The sequence below is a fragment of the Grampus griseus genome (assembly GCF_964374135.1).
Source record: "Grampus griseus genome assembly, chromosome: 10".
In the NCBI taxonomy this organism is placed as follows: domain Eukaryota; kingdom Metazoa; phylum Chordata; class Mammalia; order Artiodactyla; family Delphinidae; genus Grampus; species Grampus griseus.
The window spans coordinates 22,361,214-22,384,020 of record NC_139004.1 but is presented as its reverse complement, the minus strand read 5'-3'; the positions used below and the strand labels follow the sequence as shown (position 1 = coordinate 22,384,020).

The 22,807-nt window shown below is 50.3% G+C and overlaps 1 protein-coding gene across 1 annotated transcript; it reads left to right on the top strand.

Annotated features, from left to right (window-relative positions):
• The first annotated feature begins 178 nt into the window (after nucleotides 1–178).
• Nucleotides 179–22,807, top strand: TRIM26 (tripartite motif containing 26). The gene is made up of 8 exons (XM_082663075.1): nucleotides 179–282; nucleotides 12,747–13,234; nucleotides 13,399–13,494; nucleotides 14,755–14,985; nucleotides 19,261–19,283; nucleotides 19,775–19,890; nucleotides 20,133–20,165; nucleotides 20,683–22,807. The coding sequence occupies exons 2-8, from the start codon at nucleotides 12,797–12,799 to the stop codon at nucleotides 21,366–21,368; spliced, it is 1,623 nt and encodes a 540-aa protein (XP_082519201.1). The 5' UTR covers nucleotides 179–282; nucleotides 12,747–12,796; the 3' UTR covers nucleotides 21,369–22,807.

The following is a 22,807-nucleotide window of genomic DNA, read 5'->3' as shown; positions in this document are numbered from 1 at the left end:
CTCAGCCCCTGCTGCCCCACCCACCGCTGCGGCCCAGGGATTTGCCCAGTGATCAGTGACGAAGAGGGAACTAAGGCTCCCATTGGGAGGCGGCGTTCGGCAGGGGCCAATCCGGGCGCTGGTCCGGGGGAAATCTCGGTGGAGGGCTCCAAAGAACCCGGAGATTACCGGGCGGGGACGCGCCGTCGCGCTGGGTGCTGGCGGAGGAGAGCGACCCGGAACTGACCGCCGCGGGAAAGAAGCGACACCAGCCCGGGATTCGCGGCTCGGAGCTGGGGACCGGTGAGTAGGGGGCGCCCGGTGAGAAATGCAGCAAAGCAGCAGTCACACACGCGCCCCGGGGTCCGGGCAACCGAACGCGGCCGCACGAGCGGAACGAGGCCGGGCCGCCGGGCCGGCTTGGGAGAAGGGTGAAGTTCGCGGCGTCCTCCCTCCCGGCCTAATCCTCCTGCTTGCTTGGGCCACCATTCGCTCCCTCCTCTTGGGTCTTCCTCGCTTTCCCATGTCCAGCTCAGGCACCCATCCATTCTTGTCTCCAGAGCCAGAAGTAAGCGGGGCCCAGATGACGGTCTCGTCGATTGGAGCCGCGTAGAGTGCCAGTCAGGCTCCAGGACCAGAGCCATGGTGTTTTGTTGTTGTTTTTTGTTTTTTAATTGGTCAGAATAAACCGGTTTAGCCACGTATACTTGGAGCTGTGCATTCACTTCCTCCTCCAGCCCATTAGCACATCAGCATTTTCCCTGCTGCTTTTCACCCTGTATGGCCTTAGAAAAGTGTGTAAATTTGCCTTTGTGGAGCTTATGAGAGGCAAACACTTCCAAATTCCCAGTACATTCCAGATTTTGACACCACGCCGCTTTGTGTGCACTTCCAGAGAATGATATTCGTTCGTGCATGCAACAAATATCAGTGTCAGGGACCGTGCCTGGGCTAAAAATCAATCCCTAGAGTTACTCACCCCCCAAGCTTAAAAGAATCAGCTTTTTTAAAAAATAGACTTTATTTTGTATATTCTTCAAACTGCAATTCCGTATTTTTGAAAAAAGACTATTTTTTAGAACAGTTTTAGATTTATAGAAAAATCGTAAAGCTAGTGCAGAGTTCCATGTACCCCAAACCTTGTCCCCATTCATTTATTAACACCTTACATTAATATGGAACATTTGTTAACAATTAATGAACTTGTATCGATACGTTATTATTGGCCTGCATCCATAATGTATTCAGATTTCCTTAGTTTTTACCTAAGTACTTTTTCTGTTTCATTATCCCACCCAGGTTACCATATTCCAGTTAGCTCTCATTATGCTCCCCGTGGCTGTGGCAGTTTGTCAGACTTTGTTTTTTGTTTTGTTCTGTTTTGTTTTTTTTGTGGTACGCGGGCCTCTCACTGCTGTGGCCTCTCCCGTTGCGGAGCACAGGCTCCGGACGCGCAGGCCCAGCGACCATGGCTCACGGGGCCAGCCGCTCCGCGGCATGTGGGATCTTCCCAGACCGTGGCACGAACCCGTGTCCCCTGCATCGGCAGGCGGACTCTCAACCACTGCGCCACCAGGGAAGCCCCTCAGACTTTGTTTTTGATGATCTTGAGAGTTTTGAGGAATACCCCCCATGTGTATTATAGGATGCCCCTCTATTGGAATTTGTCTGTTGTTTTTCTCCTGAATCTGGGCTTATGGGTTATTGGGAGGAAAACCACAGAGGTAGATTGCCGTTTTCATCACTTCACATCAAGGGAACATGCTTTATAACTTGATGCTGATCTTGATTACCTGGCTGAGAAGTCAGGCTTCTCCACTGTAAAGTTACTCTTCCTCCCCTCCCCGCCCCGAGCCCCACCCCCACCCCCTTCCATACTGTACTCTTTGGAAAGTAGTCAAACTGTGTGCAGCCCTGACCTAAGGAATGGGATTATCTCCTGCCTCCTTAAGGGCAACTCCATACATATATTATCTGGAATTCTTCTGTGTGGGAGATTTGTCTCTTTTGCCTTATTTAATCAGTTATTCAATCATTTATTTGTATCAGTATGGACTCATGGATATTTATTTTATACTTAGGGTTATAATTCAGTACTACTTTGTTTTGTTACAACTTTAGCCATTGCGAGTTCTTTTAAGTTGGCTCCTGTGCTCTTTTCTAGCATGTATTTTTATAGAGTTTTTTGCTGTTGAAAACACTTTCACTTACGTGACCTCGATTGAAATTCAAAACAGCCTGGCGAACTTGACAAGACATTATTCTTACCTTGTAAAGCAGTAAGGAAACTGAGGCCCAGGGGCAGTAGGTGACTTCTTAGATGTCACTTCCCCCAAAGGGAGTGATAGGCTGGGCTCAGACTGGGGTGACCACTGCAGAAGACACTGCGAGCTGCAGAGGAGAGCCCGTAGTTGGAATTGAGGCTTCTTGGGGTGACTTCAGACTTATACCCCCCAGGATCAGAATAGGAAACGACATGGAGAATGGGAAGAAATTGGTTTTGGAAAACAAAGGTTTAATTTAGCTGGCATCCAGGATGAATTAAAACTTGCCAACTTGGTAAAATGCAGTGACCTTTCCCCCCAAACTATATGTGCAGAGGGAGGAGATCTGGGTAATGTTTGTGGCCAAGAATGTCTAATCTGAGGGGAGCCCTTGGAGCCTCCTGCTGAAGCGAGATTGCAAAGTGGGAAGGGGAGTGTGGTGAGGGGGAGAATGAAGAAGATATGGGGCTCTGGAATCATGGGATAACATTTAGCCTCACAAACATTTACAGACTTTGTGCCCGATACTGGAGATACGAAAAGATAGGTTTGACATGACCCTTGGGTTCACATCCTGGTTGGAAGAAAGATGGGTAAAAATATCAATTAGGAAGTGGTATGATAGTGCTATAATAGAAATGTAGTATCTGCAGGAGCTTCCCAAGGGAGGGAATTCATTCAGCTCAGAGGTGGGATGGGCACAGGAAGGACCTCACAGATAAGGGGGCATCTCTGATTCAGGCTTTCAAGGTTGAGCTGGGACTGAGAAGCTCATGTACAAGAGCAAGGGGTGGGGAGAGGGGCTGGTGAAGAAGGGGCTGTCTTTCCAGTTCAGTGTCTCTAGCGTTAGGATTCAAGGCTGGATGGGTAAGTGGGGGGCAGATTATAGGGGGCCTGTGTGCCCTGCTGTGCAGCTTGGACCTCAGGAGCTTCGAAGCAGGAGGGTGACGGGATGAGTTCCATGTGTTAGAGGACCCCAGCAGCACTTTGTACGAGATATGCTACATTTCACCACATCTAAGATGTCATCAATTATTTTATTTCCACATAGAAAAAATATCTTGCCAGTTAAATCATGGCATGCCATTTATCACATTGCAGAGATGCAAACATGTAATGACATGGGTGTCTCAAATTTGATTAAAGTAGTAACTTCCTAGCTGGTGGTTTAGGGCCCTCCTTCCCCTGGGGAATGAATGGTTAGACTGTCTCCATCTCACTAACCCATAGATTTTGAGTTCACTGACTCCATTTATGATCTTGAAGAAACTAAATTTGATAAACTGGTTTTTTCCTGCCGGATAACCAATTGTCAAAACAAACAAACAAAACAATAAAACTGGGATACCTGATCCAAAGATACCATCTATGTCTATTCTGCTTTGGTGGCTCTTGATCACAGCAGTGACTTTATGTTGCGCAGTAAATATTCTGGTATGCTTGCCAAACCTTTATTTCAGTTTGTCCTGTGAATTGCCTGGATGTTACCTCCTACCACTATTACTTCACGGTGATATTGAGACCCAGAAAGGTCAAGAATCTAGCCCTGGGCTGCACAGCAGAGTAGCTGAGGCTGGGTGGTAATCTGGGTTTTCATCCTAACCCAGGACTCTTCACTTTAGGCGTTGGTTAGAATGACAGCTGGGGTGGAAGAAGATCTGCCTGCTCCTCACTCACAGTGGAGCAGGTTGGAGATCTGTTATGTCCTGGCAGGTTGTATTCTACCTGTGGGGCCCAGAGAGAACAGAATTGCCACTTAGTATCTACCTTTGCCCAATGCTTTGTCTAGATGAAGAGGCTGATTTTTCTGCATGAGCTCTTTGTATATTTCAGCCCAGTAACCATCAATAACTTCCTCTGCTGTATCTGGCAGGAATTTGGGGTGGGGATGGGGGAGGGCAGATGATAGACAAGTCCAAGCTGGCTGGGCAGAAAGGGCATTTATTGCCTCCAGTGACAGAAAAGTTCAAGGTTAGGCTAGCTTCAGGCACAGCTCGATACCGGTTTCACCGGATGCCATCAGGACCTGGTTTCTTTCACTTCATCCCTGGGTTGGCTTCATTCTCAAACAGGCTAACCCTCTGGCTAGCTGCTCTAGCAGCTCCAAACTGTTGGACCTCACTTCTTGCAAGTTCTAGAGAAAAAGTTCTCAAGAATCTTTTTTCCCCCGTGACTCAACTAGGTCTCCTTGTGACTGGCTGCAATTGAGTCATGTTCTCAACCCTGAAGCAAGCACTGTGGCCAGGGGGGCTTACGACTCTTTCTCTTGTTCCACCTTTGAGCTGGGAGGAGAGCTCTGCCCCAAGCACGTGATCCCCAGAAAGGAACTGGGTAAAGTTAGCAGAGGAAGGAAGAATGGAAGCTGGTGGACCCCTTCCTGCAAAAGATAAACATTTACAGCACTTACTAGTTGGATCAAGGGACAATCTGATCTGCTGCTTTAGGGCTGATTCCCTGGCCTGTTACTGGGCCTTTCTTCATGCTGTTTTTTTTATTATTTGTTTAAAGCATTAAACATACATACACATAATGGGATTCTATTTCCCGTTCACCAGATTGACAATTTTTTTTTTTTTTAGAGTGTGACTAATCTATTGCGTATTTAATTGTTTTTTTTTAAATTGAGGTATAATCGACATATAACATTACATTAGTTTCAGGTGTACAACATAATGATTTGATATTTGTATATATTGCAAAATGATCACAATAGTCCTGTTAACATCTGTCACCATGTATAGTTACAAAGTTTTTTCTTCTTGTGTTAAGAGCTTTTAAGATCTACTCTCCTAGCTACTTTCAAATATGCAATTCAGTATTATTACCTATAGTCACCTTGGCAGAAATATAAAAGATGAAAATATCAGGTATTGGTGAGGCTGGAGCAACATGGGCGCTCGGAGCCTGCTAGTGGGGACACGCGATGGTACAACCGCTTTGGAAACAGTTTGGCCTGATCTAGGTAAGTTGGGGATGCATCCTGCTTGCCTGGGTGTACAAGGGCACGTGAGCAGAGATGTTCACAGAGCAGTGTTTGTAATTGTCCCAAACTGGAAACAACTCAGGGGCCATAAGAAGTAGACTACATCAGGGAGTTCCCTGGCAGTCCAGTGGTGAGGACTCAGCACTTCCACTGCTGAGGGCCGGAGTTCGATCCCTGGTTGGGGAACTAAGATCCTGCAAGCCGCATGGCGTGGCCGAAAAACAAAATTGGCTACATTAGAAGTAAAATTATACAGTCATAAAGCAATGAAAATGAACAAAATCGGCTCATAATCGTGTGAGTGAACCTCACAGACTTGACGTAGATAGTCTCCCCCCCGCCCGCCCCTCCCCCCCCAATGCAGTATGATTCCATTCATTTGAAACGCTCAAAACCAGGATAAATAAACTGTTTTGTTCATGGATGCATACCCAGTGTAAAATGAAAGAAGAGGGAAGGAGCGATTATCACCATTATAATCACAACCATTTCCCGGGACACAGCTTTTTCTTCTCTCCTGGTTTCTGTACGTTCCTGGAGCCAAACCTTGGATACCATGACTGGGGGTGTGCTGGTGATTGCAGCCCACTGTTCTGCAGGGAATCTGAAGAAATCACTTCTGTCTAGTGCTTTCTCATCTTGCTGGAGGGCAAGGACAAGTGGCTGAGATTTCTTGCACTCGTTCAGCAGATACTTAGGAAGCATTTTGTGGGCATCAGACGCTCTGTGCCTGTGCTTTATTCACTTCCTCAGCCAGTTTTTCATGTTTCCTCTGTCAGGCATTGTGCTAGATTCTGGGGATAAGGCGGACACAGTCTCTGTCCAATGCAGCGGGAAAAGCTGGTGTTAAATAAGTAATTATAATAATAAGTAGGGACTCAACGATTGCATAGAAGTATCCAGTGCAGTGTGGAGTGCTGGGGGGCTGTATAAGGGAGAGAGCATGTGGCCTCAGTGTGACAGGTCAGGAAAGAGGAGGTGGCTTTCAGCTGAGACTTCAAGCTGGAAAAGGAGTCTACTAAGAAGGAAAGGAATGGTGTTCTATTCAGAGGGAACACCATTTTCAAAGGGTTCAGGCAGGAAAGAGCATGGCACTTTTGGAGGCTTAGAGAGGGGTTTGGTTTGTCTGTGGGGTCGAGTTTGAAGTGGGCAATGACAGGAAATGAGCCTGGAGACAAGGCCTGGGCCTAGATTATCAGCGGCCTCACAGAGCGTGGGAAGGAGTTTTCACTTTATCCCTGGAGCCTGGGAACTAACCAGGGTGGTTACATGAGCGAACCTGTGTTTTAACACGTGGCAGGGTATGTTTGAGGGACGAAAGGAAGGCTGCGGTGCCTGGAACACTAGGCAATGAAGAGAGGAGGTTTAAGTAAATCGGGAAAGCCTTGAGGATTGTATAATCCCCACAGTTAGCTCTGATTGCAACTTCCAAAGGATCACTCAGTTATGTAACTAGATGTAAGCTCTGGGAGGGCAGGGACTTTCCCATTTTTGTTCTCTGTTGTATCCTCAGTGCCTGGCGCTTAGTAAATACCTATTACCTGTTGAATGAATTTTGACACCCTCCTACTTAAAAGCCTCAGCAGCACTTCAAAGCCTTGTCCCATCCAACTCCCAGTGGCTGCTGCTTCCATGCCCCACCCTGGGCCCTGTGGGGATTTCCACTGTTCAGAGCATGTCGTCTTGGCCTGGCCCTGGGGGTGTGCATGGCCTGCACTGTGCCTCAGAGCACCAGTGATGCTTGACCTGTGGGGGAAAAGTAACCCATGTGTGACCTCAGCAATGCACCGCCCACCAAACTGGCATCACCTGAGATTGCCTGGTGCCCAGCCCACAGCCAGGCCTGTAAAGATATTGGGAGTCCAGGTGTTGGCAACAGGGGCATGGCCACTCCTTCTAGTGTCCAGATCCAGATCACTTGCTTTTTGCCCTGAATTTTGTCCTTTCCTGCTTTGTTTGAGGTGTCTCACAGAAGTTTACTTCTAAGAGAATTTGGTTATTTCAGATTAAGAAATGAGGCTTAATCTGGAGCCCCAAGAGCCCTTAAATGCCTTCCCACAGGGCACGGAGCCCTAGGCTAAGCACTTTAGGATCACAAGGAAGAAGGGGCTCTTGTTTGGAGCCCCATGCGTGGACTTGAGAAGCAGCCTGGAGACCAGGGTGCAAACCCAGCCCCCTCCATTCACCTTCCTGGGCCTTGGAGTCCACATCTGGGATTCGGTGTCTTCTAGGGTCCCTTGCTGTGGCATGTAGGAGCCCAAGGCAGCAGGAAGGAGGGACGAAGGTGTGGGGCATCAAAAGCCATGGGAAGTTGAGGGAAGGTTTAGAACCTGCTAGGGTAGAAGTTGGCAACTGTTAAGAAACAGGGGTCTTGAGTTAGATCCTCTCCCTCTGGGATGGGTGAGGAGTGTAAGTACCTGCCCCTTACAAGGTGTGGGCATTTGCGGCGTTGCTTCCCTCAGCTAGTTTTTTTTTTTTTTTTTTTAACCTGAATCAAACTGTTTATTAAAATTACACATAATACATCATAATCAAGTAGGGTTTATTCCTAAATAAAGATGACTTATAAGAAAATATTTTAACACAATTCGTCACATTAATGAATTAAAGAAAAAACACGTGACTATATAAAGAAGAAAAAATCATGTATCAAGTTATATATATATATATATATACACGTATGTATAATATATATATAGAATTCTCTAAATAGTAGGAATAGAAGTTTCTTTTCATAACTTGATAAAGTCTATCGACCAGAATTCTAACCATGAAAAGAGAAACCTCAGCTAGTTTTTACAACTCACAGTGGTTCTTGCAGCCAACACTTGTGCATGGCATCTACATCCTGAAATGTGTGCCAGAAATTACGTGGTGTCACCTCAGCCAGTCTGTTGACATATGCAGAGTAGGTATTTAGGAGATGCGGAGAGCTGTAGGGGACAGGTGGTTGGTGGGGCAAGGGGGACTCAAAAAGTTCGGGAGTGTCTCCAGTTCTGCCTGGTTCTGTGGAATTGAAACCAGCTTCTGGTTTATTGAAAGGACAGAAGACCTGTCCACCCCAGAGCGGGGGTGAGTGGCTTCTGGTAGAAGGTAATCCATGAAACGACTTGCTCAGGTTTCAGAATTCTCATTTGGGTAAAGGACGTAGGGTGGACCATGTCGTTGTGAAGACTTTCTGGCTCTGGCTTTCTATGGTTTCTGTCCACCCGAGAGCCAGGAATGGAGAGGAGTATGGTAGTTTTACCCCTTATTGTGAAAACCTGTCGAGATCATCAGAATGTGCTAAAGGCACAAATGATAGAAAAGCAGAATCACAGGGGAGCGTGGTAAGTTGGGGAGGGGTTTTGGAGAGGGTCAGTCTTGCGTCGGCTCGAAAGGGTTGGCTGTGCGGTGTGAGCCCAGGTCCGCCCGCGTCTCATACAGGAGCCCTGCTGCCTGTCGAATCTAAGGCAAGGGTGCTTTCGCTCAGCGTCAGCAGTAATACATGCCCCTTTACTTTTGTCAGCACTCTCCAGTTTACAAAGCCCTTCCATTGAGATGACCTCATGCGAGCTTCCTGACAAAGGAGCTGGTATTAGGCCCTGTTTTACAGTTTGCCTGGGCAGAGAAGAGAGTGTAATGGATTGGGCTGAGGCATCGGCACCAGACACTGCTTCCTAGCCACGTGCTCTTGGGCAAGTTGCTTCCCTCCCTGAGCCTCAGTTTCCTCAGAAAAGTATCCTGAGCATTAAATAACATAAGATGTGTAAATGGCCGGTAAGGTGGGTCCTACAGAAATGCTGTCACCAAGAAGTTGTTAGTCGCTGGGCTATTGGGTTAGAGCCCTGACTTGAACCTGGTTTCAACCCACAGATTTACACCTCGAGTCTTATACGTAGTCAGCAATGCCAGAGTAAGCCATCTTCAATATTTGTTATATATTCAGGATGGAGCCTATATAACCAAGCAATGGGATTGAACATAGAACTGTACTGTGTTTCATTTGTTAGTTTCAGCAGACTCTCAAACAAATGCATATGCAATTAACATTGCCTTCCTTCCTCTGAATCCATTCATTTGTTCAGCACCTATGTATTGAGCTTCTACAAGTGTTGGGCACGATCATCTCTCTATTAGAGATTTTCTGACTTTTTATTTTGTTTTGTTGAACCATTTAAAAGTAAGTTGTAGTCATACAGTCCTAAATACTGCAGCATGTGTTGCCTGAAAATATGTACATACATACATAACTTCAATAAATGCTATTAAAAAATCAATAATAATTTCTTAATATGATGCAATACCTAGTCTTTTGTCTAATTTCCTCTAATTGTCCCCAAACTGTTTTTAATAGCTTTTTTTAAAAAACCAGGATCCAATCAAAGTATTTGCGTTTGATTGTTATTTCTCTTTAGTCTTTTTAACTCAAGAACAATCCTGTTTTATTTTTTATGACTGACTTTTTAAAAGTCCAGGCCAGTTGTCTTGTGGAATGTCTCCTATTCTGGATTTATCTGTCTCCTGATGATGGGCTTTAACTCATTCTTCTAACCCTCATATTTTCTATAAACTGGAAGGTAGGTTGAAAGAGGTGATTGGATTCATTCACATCAAACTTTTTTTTATTTTTTATTTTTGGCTGCGTTGGGTCTTCGTTGCTACACATGGGCTTTCTCTAGTTGCGGTGAGCAGGGGCTACTGTTCGTTGCAGTGCGCGGGCTTCTCATTGTAGTGGCTTCTCGTTGCAGAGCACGGGCTCTAGGCATCAGTAGTTGTGGCACATGGGCTCAGTAGTTGCAGTGCGCAGGCTCTGGGGTGCACAGGCTTCAGTAGTTGTGGCGCACGGGCTCAGTAGTTGTGGCGCATGGGCTTAGTTGCTCCGCGGCATGTGGAATCTTCCCGGACCAGGGATCGAACCTGTGTCCCCTGCACTGGCAGGCAGATTCTTAACCACTGCGCCACCGGGGAAGTCCCACCTCAAACATTTTTGGCACGACTACTGCAAAGGTGACATTGTGCAATTCATATGGTGCCACATTGGGAACCATATGCCAGAAACACCTGTCCCTCTATTAGCGATGCTGGATTTGGTCACTGACTAAGGCCATCACCAGATCTCTCCCTTATCAAGGTACATTAGGGAGTAACCCACTGGGCGGTACTTAGCACCATGGGACTGTCCTGTCCCCTAGTACCTCCTGGTTTTAGTATCTGATGATGATCCTTGTCTTATACAATGGAGCTTGCAAGATGGTGTTTTTCTAGTTCTATCATCCCTCCTACACTTACTTACCAGCATTCTTCTGTAATCCCTGGACAGGCTTTTCATCTAGTACATTAGTGACCATTTTCATACAGTGTTGGGGGTTTAAATATCTGTGGAAGTCCAGCATGGAGCCTGGGTTAAGAACTCCTGCTCCAAGTGATGAGGGCGCCTGATTGTGTCAGGTTTTGTGTGGATGGGGAGCTGTAGCTGAGCTCTTCCTAGTCCTTTTATTCATCTGGTCATTTGCAACAGAATTAAATTCCCAGCCCCAAAGATAAACACATGCCATCCCCCTACAACAATAAAAGAAACAAATAACCTTAGCCTTTGAACTTCCAAGCCCCTCAGCAAAGTGAGTTGGTGAAGGGCTGCAGCACCCATAGGAATCACCAGCACCAGGACCCTTTCCTGTGTTACACCTCCAAGTGGCTGGGTCAGGCTCGCTTCCTCAACAGACAAACGAGCGAGTTGACCAGGCAATTCCTAGGATTTTTACTACCCTTATTAACATTCTAAAAACTTTATTACCTTCATTTACCAGTTAAATTCCTTGATTCTTTCATTTGAGCTTTGTAGGTACAGGTTTTTTCCACACTCTTAAAGTCACACATCTCTAAATCCATTGGAGCTTCCAGTTGGAGTTCATTGTCAGCAGAAAGATAATCCCTTACATTTGTACAGTACTTTCACTTTATAAAGCACTTTTTATATATTGCTGCATTAGATCCTCAAGAAGTAGACTTTGTATTCCTGTGTCGTTTTCTCTTTGGGGCTTTATTTCTAGCTCATTCATGTCACTACAGTGAAAGACCTTGAAGGCCACTGAACTCTGCTGTAATGGACTTTCACGTACATAGCCAGTAATCGGATTGATTTGCCTGCGGTTCCAAGGGCTTCATTCCAGCCTCGCAGTTACCTGCGTGCCCTGTCTGCTGGCTGTCTTCCCAGCGACTGCTTATTGCCTCCCGTGGGTCCTTCTGTGGGTCTGCGGCAGAGCAGGTTCCCCAGTTTGCCCCACGAGTCTCTCGTCTGCTTTAACTCTGGAGCTCGTGTGTCATTATGGCGGTTCATCCTCACTTTAAATTTCCACTCTTGCTCTACTTGTGCTTTGAACACTCACTGGATTTGGAAACCGTGGGTTCTGGGTTCTCTCCTAGATTCCCCCTCTATACCGCACTTATGCTTAGTATCTTCAACATAATTCTTTTACTCAACCCACTTAGAAACCCTTGAAGGTAAGTATCACTCTCCCCATTTTACAGATGGATAAACTGAGGCTCAGAGTACTTAAATGAGTTCTATCTTGTCACACAGTGTCAGGGGCAGGAGGAAGCTGTTGGGTTAAGTGTGCTAAGGCTCCTAACCTCAGACAGGAAGTGGGCCAGGGCTGCAGAGGTAAACAGGACAAAAGTCCTCTCTGTGCTCAGCTTCTGTGCTCCCTCTTACGGCCAAGCCCTCATCAGCACATCACGGTCGCAAGCCACCTGAGGCTTCCTCCCACGTTGGTCTCAGTCGCCCTTGTTAGCAGTAGAGCAGCCAGGCCAGCTGCACAGGGGGGCACAGCTGAGAACGAGTCCGGTGTGGTCAGGTCGTGCTCTGCCGGCAGGCTGAGTCTGGGTAGAGACCTGCTTTCTGGGGGAAGTGAACCAAGCCAAAACTTCAGCACAGCCCAAGGAAACATCTATAAAGGAGAACACCAGAACTCAGACTCTTGACACTTCTTGAGTCTTGGTAAAGAACCTTAATGCGCTTAGTCCTTGGCACCTGAGATCTACAGGGAAGACAAAGGAGTCTCTTGACTCTGTCAGGGCCCCCCATGAACAGTTGTGCAGCCCATGCACTGCAGAAGTGAGGCAGCACTGTGCACATAATAGACATGGTAGATTTGTATGTTATGACAGTTTTTCAGCAGGTAGTTATCTGGTGCCTTGTTCTATCATAATTGGTATACTAGAGCAATTTCCCAACAGATGGAAGGAAAGGGTCTTGAGGTAGGAGTGCTTTCCCAACAGCGTGGCATGGGCTGGTGGCAGCTCTGCTCTCCCTTCTACCAAGCTACCCTCTCTGGGCCTCAGTTTCCTCATCTATAAAATGAGGGCGTTGGACTTGAGGATCGGTAAGGTCCTTTCGCTCTGATTCTGTGTGAGCCTCGTAGGAGCTGCTAAGTATCTATTGATTGACTGATCGATCGCTGGGGCTGGCAGCTTTGTGCAAGGCTGCCATTTCTGCCCCTCTGCTGTGCCTGCTCTTGACTCCGTGTCTGGTCTCCAAGGAGGAGAAGTCCCCACCAGTGAACAGGGACCCCTCTGAGCTCAGGACACCATGGCTGCGTTGGCACCACTGCGGAGCCTGGAAGAGGAGGTGACCTGCTCCATCTGCCTCGATTACCTGCGGGACCCGGTGACCATTGACTGTGGCCACGTCTTCTGCCGCAGCTGTACCACCGACGTCCGCCCCGCATCAGGGGGCCGCCCTGTCTGCCCCCTGTGTAAGAAGCCTTTTAAGAAGGAGAATATCAGGCCAGTGTGGCAGCTGGCCAGCCTGGTGGAGAACATCGAGCGGCTGAAGGTGGACAAGGGCCGGCAGCCGGGGGAAGCGGCCCGGGAGCAGCAGGACACGAGGCTGTGCGAGCGGCACCAGGAGAAGCTGCACTACTACTGCGAGGACGATGGCAAGCTGCTGTGTGTCATGTGCCGGGAGTCCCGGGAGCACAGGCCCCACTCGGCCGTCCTCGTGGAGAAGGCAGCCCAGCCCCACAGGGTAAGCCCTCCTCACCCCCGCAGGGAGGGATGCTCTGCTTGGCACCCACCCGGAGGCGAGGCCTGGCGCAGACCCCTCAGAAGGCTTCTCGCTGGCCGAGGACTCAGCCCGAGTCCACCCTCCTGCCTCAGCCCAGAGCATCCCCACTGCTTGTCTTTCTACAGGAAAAAATCCTGAACCACCTGAGTACCCTAAGGAGAGACAGAGACAAAATTCAGGGCTTTCAGGCCAAGGGAGAAGCTGATATCCTGGCTGTGCTGGTAAGTGAGGCTGTTGAGGGAAAGCTCTGAGGCAGGCAGCTGGCTCCCTGGGAGAGGGAGCCCCGACTGGACTGACGGCCGGGAAGCCTGGGCTTTAGCCCAGGCCCTGCCGGTCTGAGCTCTATGGCTCTGGCCTGCTTCCTCGTCTCACAAGTGACTGGGTTGCCTGGATGTCAGCTAAGGTCCTTCTCGTTCTGTGACTCACCGCAGCTGCAGGGTGTGTCTGCTCAGCAGGGCCAGAGTGTAGGGAACTGAGGAAGGCCTGGCTTCGTTCTTCCTTTCAAAGAGAGGGAGAAAGACATGGTTCCTGAGAGTGAGGGGAGCAGGGGGCTTGGAAGGAGGGAGCTGGCTCCAGGACGAGAAGTGAGAGGGGTGGGCTCGGCAAGGCCCGACCAGCTCTGAAGACGCTGTGTCTAGCGAGTCCTGCGCCTGTGGTTGCCCGTAGTTTGGAAACAGGCAGCGCGTTGTGTGCTTGATGAGAGATGGGATCAGAGGGAAAAAACTGATAAGAGGTTCCAGTTTTCTGGGGGAACGTCTGTTCGGGAAGTGGGCATTGGAGGGTGGAGGGATGCTGGGGCCAGTCCCGGTGGTGAGCAGTTAGGCCCTGGGAGAGGGACAGAGTGAAGCAGGAGACGGCCCAATCCAAGGAGTGCCTCCAGGCGCTCAGTGTGCGAGGATGCTGACCAGATCCCAGCCTGGACTCGGCAGCTAGACTTGGGGGCAAGAAAGGACATGGTCCCTGAGCATAGACGTTCCACAGTTTCACTGAGGGAAGAGGATATAGGCCTACATGGCAGGGATGGGGTACACGCAGATATTTTACACATAATGGGGAGGATGCTGAAGAGAGGATTGGTCAGGCTTGGATAAAATTAATCAAGGAAAACTTCCTGGAAGAGGCAGCACACGGCAATTGGTGTCCAGGAGGGGAAAATGTGTTTGCTCATAATGTTCCTCAAAGGGCCCCAGAACATACTGGTTTACCTAGAACAGATAATGGCAGGCAGTCGGGGTTCCAATCCCATGGTGTCTGAGGGAACTGACCTGACTGACTTACCATGTCTTCTTTGAGGAAAGGAGGTTGCCACAGGAGAGCTCTAAAGCCCCTTCCAGCCCAAACACTGTAGAATTCATGAATGGGGTCAGCGAGGGGCACGAGAGGCAAAGAGCCAGCCTGTGCACCCCTACACCAGATCCTGGAGGGATCTTCTACCCCGGGGTGGAGGTGTCACCCCCTTCTCCCCCTTCCCACCCCTGCAGAAGAAGCTCCAGGACCAGAGGCAGTGCATCGTGGCTGAGTTTGAGCAGGGCCACCAGTTCCTGAGGGAGCGGGAACAGCGCCTGCTGGACCAGCTGGCGAAGCTGGAGCAGGAGCTCACAGAGGGCAGGGAGAAGTACAAGACCAGGGGCGTCGGGGAGCTTGCCCGGCTGGCGCTGGTCATCTCCGAGCTGGAGGGCAAGGCACAGCAGCCGGCTGCAGAGCTCATGCAGGTGAGAGACCTCCCTGGGGCAGGGAGCCGGGAGACCAGGACAGTAGGTCTTGGCCCTGCCACTCACTTTACAGGACCTTTGGAGAGTCACTTCTTCTCGGGGCCTCAGTTTTCTGATCTAAAGCATGGAGATGATAATCTTTATCCCCACCACTTATTGCAATGATTGCATGAGCATAAAATAACTGGCATGTTGTCACTTCAAAAAGTAAATTTTCTACATGAAAGAGTTTAAAATTTTGAAAAGTGTTGTAGAAATGGAAGAGAAGGTTATTAGTATTTTTGTTACTGTCCTCCATGCTCATCACTACCGTCACGAGCCTGTCTTCTAACAAGTCATTGGCAGACACTGGTCCAGGGGAAGCTGTTTATGGTTCTGGAGATGAAGAAGCCTGTGGGATCAGGGGTCACTGAGGGAGGGCTGAGCGTGGGTTCTGTCAAGAACCCAGAGGGTCTGGAGGAGATGGGTAGCTGGGGAAGGGAGACTTCTCGAAGGCAGAGGTTTTCTCTGGGACTGTGGAATCAGCCTCAGAGAATAAGGTGGAAAGCAGGCAGGGGGCCTCTGGAACACCTCCCGGAAGAGGCAGCTTTGGCCCCGAGAAAGGGAGGGTCATGGATTGGAGAAAAGGCTGCCACGTTGAAATGACACCACAGCTCCTTCCACCCCAAGCCTCTCAGAGGAGTCACACTGCCTTAAACAGGGCTCAGCGGCCTTTGGAGGGAGCATGCTCGATCTTTCTGCCCTTGCAGGCCAGGAGAAGGCCTGTGTGATGAGCTCCTCCACTTGCATGGTGGGGCTGCTGGCCGGCAGCGGAACCGCCCAGGACCTTCTCTAGGGAAGTGCTGTCCCTGGCCAGTGGCAGGGCGAGTCAGAGATGGGATGCTGGGGAGAGATGGCGAGTCCGCCGGGTACACGGGCCGGCACAGGTAGCCTCTGCCTGCCTCTCTATCATTGAGGATTCCGACTCATGCCTCTGGACTGGCGGGGACTTAGAACTCTTCCGGTCGAGCCCCTGCTGATGAAGTCCCTGACGACCAGAGAGAGAAAGAGTTTGTCCCAGGCCGTGGGGCAGGTCAGGAATCACGTCAGAGCTCCAGCTCGGGTGTCCTGACTCACAGGCCTCTGGCCTCTTGCTCTTCTTTTCTCTCACTTTGTCCAGAATGTCTCTCTGGTTCCTTCCTTTCCTCCAGAAGTCATTCAGTTCCCTAGAATTTCTCTCTCAGCCTCTGACTGGGTCACTTGCTGCCTCTCCACCCCCTCCCCCCTCTCCAGGAGCGCGCATCCTTCCTTTCCCCACAGCCGCTGCCACCACGTGGATGTGTACTTGCTGTGGAACAGAGCGGGGACATAGCTGGGGTACTGGGGGGGCTGAGATCCAGCCGTGTCTGCCTGGAGGGGAGCCTCTCCACGGTCTGCCCAGAAGAGCTTTGTGGGCCAGCAGAGGCCCAGCCTTCAGTGCCTCTGAGACCACTCAGATTGAAGACATCCCTGGGGCCAGGTGGGAGGAGGGAAAGGAGAGAAGGTGGGTGTCTGCTGAAAGTCAGTAAAGGAAATGTTGGTGCTGGTGGGTTTTGTCTGTGTGTTTTGTTTGGGTTTGCTTTTGCCGCAAGGGAACTGGACTGCTCACTCCTGAACTGTCATTAGTATTTTACCAGAGATTAGTTGATTGTCAATGGAGAGTAAAGATGAGGCCCTACTAAGATAGGGGCCCTGATCTAAAAGTCTGGTAGAGAAATACACGTGAGAGAGAGAAGCGACAGGACGAGAGATAAAAACAGGGAATTCCCTGGTGGTCCAGTGGTTGGGACTTGGCGCTCTCACTGCCTAGGGCCCGGGTTCGATCCCTGGTTGGGGACCTAAAAATCCCACAAGACACGCGGTGCGGGAAAAAAAAAAAAAAGAAACAGAGGCCTTTTGACAAAGGCGATAGAAAAGGGAAGATCTCTGGACTGGGACTATCAGGAAGACAATAAAGGGAACTAGGGGATAGGAGAGCCCCTCTGGAGGGAATTATGAAGCCCCCCTGGTTCAGCCCTGGGCAGGCCTTGCAGGGTCTGGTGGCAGGTCGTACCTCTGCCTGTTCCACTGTCGGTCGCCATCCACACCCATGAAGAACCTTAGCGTTCTTAATACCCAGCATTGCTGTGATTCCTGCCGCAGCCTCTCTGCTCTGACTGCCTCTTTCACCACAGCCCCAGGAGTCTGGGGGGTGAGAGACCCTCCAGGCGCCTTGGGCAGGTTGCGTCCCTCTGGAAGGCCCAGTGTGTGGGACTGCAGGTTGCCTCGGTACTCCCCAGTCTCCCATTCTGCGTCCTTTGAGAGAAGGGTTCCTGCACTTGTGCTCCGGGTCCCACCCTCTCTGGGCCACTCACAACCTTCAGCCCTTAGATGGGCCTCATTCTGTCTCTGTTCTAGCAGCTCCTGTGTCACAGAATATGCCCTCTTGGCTCCCTAACCGCACCCACCTACTGCTCATTTATTTGCCTTTTTATGTCACGTATCCCAGCAGAGCTGTGGCATACACTGTCTCAAGATTTGTCCCCCCGTTCTCTGAAGCTGGCTTGGACTTACTAGTTTTGAGAGACAGAGTAGAAGGATTTGCCAGCAACTCACAACCAGTCTCTGGTCAGTTGCTTCATGGTGGGGGCGAGGTGTAGCTCTGACCTCTTGGATGGCCTCCCCTCGAGCAAAACCCCAAGTTCCTGAGACTTGCTGAAACAGTCCACAGCAGCCACAGTTTGGCGATTCCATTTGTTTCCCAAATCCCACTCTCTCAAAGAGGTCACTGCCCCCACCCTTACCCAGTCCCCCTCCACACTACTGTCTTCTTCCTGTAGCACCTATCACTTAATAGCATCATATAATAGATTTGTTATGTTGATTCTTTGCTCTCTGCTTCCCGCTGCTAGGGATTTGTGTGTGTGTGTGTCTCTCTCTCTTTCTTTTTCCTGCTCTATCTCAGGCTTCTAGAGTGGTGTCTGACATAAGAAGCACTTAAAATTTGTGGCATGAGTAAAAGGAAGGCAAAAATTACTATAGAGTATTATGGAGGATTTAGACTTACAAAAGGGAAATAACCAGTATCTCGCAAGAACCTCCTCCCTGTTCTACCCCCTCCTATCACTCAGATAGCACCATCCTCCCTCCTGTGCAAGCCGTGGGCTGTCCTTGATTATCTCTCACCAGTATGCCCAGTCTGTCTCAAACATACCTAGAATGTGCTGCTTCCCTGGCTCCACTGTACTGCCCTAGTCAGGGCATCATTATCTCTTGCCAGGTCCATAAACGGCCTCCAGACTGCCCCCTGATGTTGGCGTTGCCTCTCTTAATCCATTCTGTACAGGATGCCCAAGTGATTGATCACTTGGGATTTTGGCTAGCGACTATATCAAACAAGTTATTTCCCTCCCAGAAACAGTTCAGACATGAGGAGTCTAGAGCTGTCAGGGCAGCTGTCCATGAGGTCATCCAGAAAGCTGGTTACTTCCATCTGGTTGTTTCACTAACCTCAAGGGACGTTGTCCTCAGCTGTTTTGTCAAAGTTGGGCTCACCATCATATCCAAAACTGAGCCAAGGAAAAAGAGGAAGTAGAATGGAATTTCTTTTTTTAAAGGATGTGACCCCAAAATTATAGTCATTGCTTCCTTTTGCATCCCATTGGCTGGAGCTTAGTCACATGACCAAACCTGGTTACAAGGGGATCTGGGAAGTGTAGTTTTCTGTTGGGTGGCCCTCTGCCCAGCTATTACTCCACAGGTTCTATTAACTAAAAGGAAGAAGGGGAGAATAGATCCTGGAGGACACTTAGCAGTCTCAGCCACTTGAAAAGCAGATCACATACATCACTCCCCTACTTGAAACACTTTGGTGGCTTTCTACTGAACATAGAACAAAATTTGAACTCCTTGCTATATACCTGTCCAGCCCTGCATGATGTGGCCCCTGCCCCCTTTGCCAAGCCCTTTCCCACCTTGCTTTCCTCCCATTCTTCACCTGGCCAGTACTGAGTTCTTCAAATCTCAGCACAGGTGTCATCCTCTCAGAGAAGCTGGCCTGTCATCCCCTTCTACCGCCCCCTCCATTTGCTCTGTCATTGTGATTATTTTGTTTGTTTTCTTTTTGTTTTATCCATTGCTGCCACTAGAATGTCATTTCCATAAGGAAGAACCGCATTTGTTTTGTTCACTGATGTGTCCCGGTCTCTAATAGTGTTGGTACATGTGAATGAAGTCTTCTTTGATTCACATTGACTCTTGTACTTTCTTCCCTTCCAGGACACCAGAGACTTCTTAAACAGGTAAAAGAGTTTCCTTTCCATGATGCACCTCATTCCCCTGTGCCTTTGTCCCCTCCCCTGTTCCTTGACCATGATCCATCTGAATTAATGGCTGTGTGATACGAGGCCAGAGGTTCCCGCATCGCATGGTTCATCCTGATAACCTTCTCTCCTGGGAAGCAAGAACACGTCCTTGAGAACTGGTGGAGACTTGCTCTGCACCGGAGCAAGTTCTCTGTATAATCCCCACTCCAGTGTCCACTATCCTTGTCTGAGACGGGACAGGATGGTGTGAGAACACATGTTGGTAGACAAAAGGGATCTGAATGTTGAGTCTGCTGGTGGTTGTAAGTCTTGGCTCAGCCTTGGGCAGTTCACTTAGAACCTCTGAGGCCCTGTTTTTCCATTACCTGGGGGTAATCATACCTTTCCCTCCCTCTTCATAAATTGTCATGAGGATTGAGAGAAATGTAGGAAGAGCTAAGTAGCAGGTTTGTCTGTCATCTTCTCAGGTATCCACGGAAGAAGTTCTGGATTGGGAAACCCATTGCTCGTGTGGTTAAAAAAAGGACAGGAGAATTCTCAGATAGACTTCTGTCTCTGCAGCGGGGCCTGAGAGAATTCCAAGGTAGGGGTTGGGGAGGGCCTTGAGGTGGGAGTCAGGAGCTGGGGTGCCGCTTTGAGAAGAGGGTACCTGGCTCCTTCGTTTCGGATTCTCTGACCTCATTCCTCCGAGGTCTCCTGGTGGTTTTTCCCTTCTTGGGATCTCAGGGATGGAGCCTTGTCACGAAATTAATACTGTCCAAGTGAGAAACAGGTTCATAGGTTTGCTGGGCTTGAGGGTCATTGCTGTCCTTTTTTTCTCCCCAGGGAAGCTGCTGAGAGACTTAGAATATAAGACAGGTGAGTATCCAAAGGATTGTTCCTAGATTTGTCTCAAATAAAGAATACTCTCCCCACAGAATCCTTCTGCCCCCAGGTAGCCCGTCCTCTTGTACAGCAGGGAGAGTTTCCCAGCTGCACTTCTGAAGTCCCCACCTTGCATTTTCTGACTCTTCTGCTACCCTTCGTCTGCAGTAGAGCCCTCCACTGGAGCCTCTGACCCTTCCTGCCCATGTTTGGTCATTCTGTCCTCAGAGGTCCTGCCGCCAGTCCTTTTCCCTGTGACTGAGTTCCTTCTCATCTGCCCTGTCATGTGGCTCCTGTATTCGGAGCGAACTCTCTGCCCCAGGCCCCGCTGCTGTACTGCCTCTGGCCCTGCAGTCAGGCCGCGGTCACATACCCCTGAGGGGCTTGTTCATGCTGCCACGGGTGTGGAGCGCACCCCTTGGATCGTGCGGTGTGGCAGCCCTGCTGTGGGACTGGGGGGTCCCCTCCTGGTCCGCCGGCGACACCGCTGCTTCTTCCTTTGTCCCCGCAGTGAGTGTCACCCTAGACCCACAGTCGGCCAGTGGGTACCTGCAGCTGTCGGAGGACTGGAAGTGCGTGACCTACAGCGGCCTGTACCAGAGAGCGTACTTGCATCCCCAGCAGTTTGACTGTGAGCCGGGGGTGCTGGGCAGTAAGGGCTTCACCTGGGGCAAGGTGTACTGGGAGGTGGAGGTGGAGAGGGAGGGCTGGTCCGAGGATGAAGAGGAGGGGGACGAGGAGGAAGAGGGGGAAGAGGAGGAGGAGGAAGAGGAGGCCGGCTACGGGGACGGATATGATGACTGGGAAACGGATGAGGACGAGGAATCGCTGGGGGATGAAGAGGAAGAAGAGGAGGCGGCGGAGGAGGAGGAAGTTCTGGAAAGCTGCATGGTGGGGGTGGCCAGAGACTCGGTGAAGAGGAAGGGCGACCTCTCCCTGCGGCCGGAGGACGGCGTGTGGGCGCTGCGCCTCTCGTCCGCGGGCATCTGGGCCAACACCAGCCCTGAGGCCGAGCTCTTCCCAGCACTGCGGCCCCGGAGAGTGGGCATCGCCCTGGATTACGAAGGGGGCACCGTGACTTTCACCAACGCGGAGTCGCAAGAACTCATCTACACCTTCACTGCCACCTTCACCCGGCGCCTGCTCCCCTTCCTGTGGCTCAAGTGGCCAGGAACACGCCTCCTGCTGAGACCCTGAGCCCCACACCCACCGATGCTTCACTGCTCTGGGATTCCTGGGCTCTGTGATGGGAGGGGCGGGGCCTGGCTGGAGCACCTGGAGCAGGCAAGGGGAGGGACCCCGTGTCGCTGCCGCTCCCTCCTTGTGGCTGTGGCCCCCTTGGGGCCTCACTCAGTGCTGTTCCACCCATCCTGCTCTCGGGCTCCTCTCCCGCCCCCTGGGGTTCCCGTGCTGACTTCTGACCCTGAAGTCCACAGGGCTTCTCCCTCCCTCCTGCCCACTGCCTTTGACCCAGCTCTGCCCTCCTTGTTGAGTAAGAGGCGAGGCAGCACCTTCTTGCCCTGTGTGGCATCCCATGCCAGCTGCTCTTGGGAGAGACCAGTTGACTATTGCACCCAAGGCCATTTTACTGCCTTCCAATCCCATGGCTTCTCCTTTGCCCAAATCCACTCTGCTGCCTACCTCCCCTGGCACTTTAAACATGCCTACTGCCACCCCAACGCAGAGTTAAACATACATGAAAATGTTGGAAATGAACTGAATGAAAATCCACTGAGGCTTCCCAGGCCGTTTAAGCCGCCTGGAGTGCGAGTGGAAAGCATCTCTTCACAAGGTCCAGAGCGGAGTCCATGCTTCTCTGAGACCAGGGCTGTGCATGTGAGGTTTCCATTGCCAGGAGGTGGGACTCCCTGAAGCCATCTGTGGTCTGAGGGGAAGGATCTAGATAGATGTGGCTTTGGGGTAACAGTTGTGATTGGTGATCATTGAATTATCTCTGGGTTGGTCCTCTCGAGGAGAGTTTTTAAAAGAATCCCAGATACCCTCCTCTTGGTCAGTTCATATGAAAGCACCAGGGCAAATATCCAGCCAAGCAAAAACTCCCCTGCCTTGGAAGCCCTGATCAGTTTTTGCAGCAGGGTATGTATGAAACTTGTGTCACTGGCTCTACTCAACATCCAGCTTCCATTTTCCTAGGAGAGGGGCTGGGGAGGGCAAGACAGGGCTGTGCCGGGAGAGGAGAGGAGGGCAGCAGGGGTCCCCAGCAAGCCATCAGGTCTTCATATCAAGAGAGGGATCAAAGCGTATCCTCATCGCCCACGGGCCCAACCCAAGTCCCAGCCTCTGTCCAGGCTCCGCTAGTGCCCACAGTTGAGCACAAGCTCCTGCTCCAGCTAGATTACCTCGCAGCCTTTGTCCTTGCCCATTCCAGGCACTCTGCCAGTCCCTCCCGCTTAGCCAGTTTTAACTCCTCCCCTGATCTAAGAGACTCTTCCCAGCCGCTGTGGATCTCGGGCGTCTCTTAGCCACTACATTATCTGTAGTTGTACTCTTTGTATATATCACATGCTGCCTGAGTCACATGTACATCTGATTTCTGCCTCTAGTTTTGTAAGCTCCTTGAGGGCGGACACTGTATCTTATACTTCTCTTGTATTCTCCATGGCACCTAGTGCAGT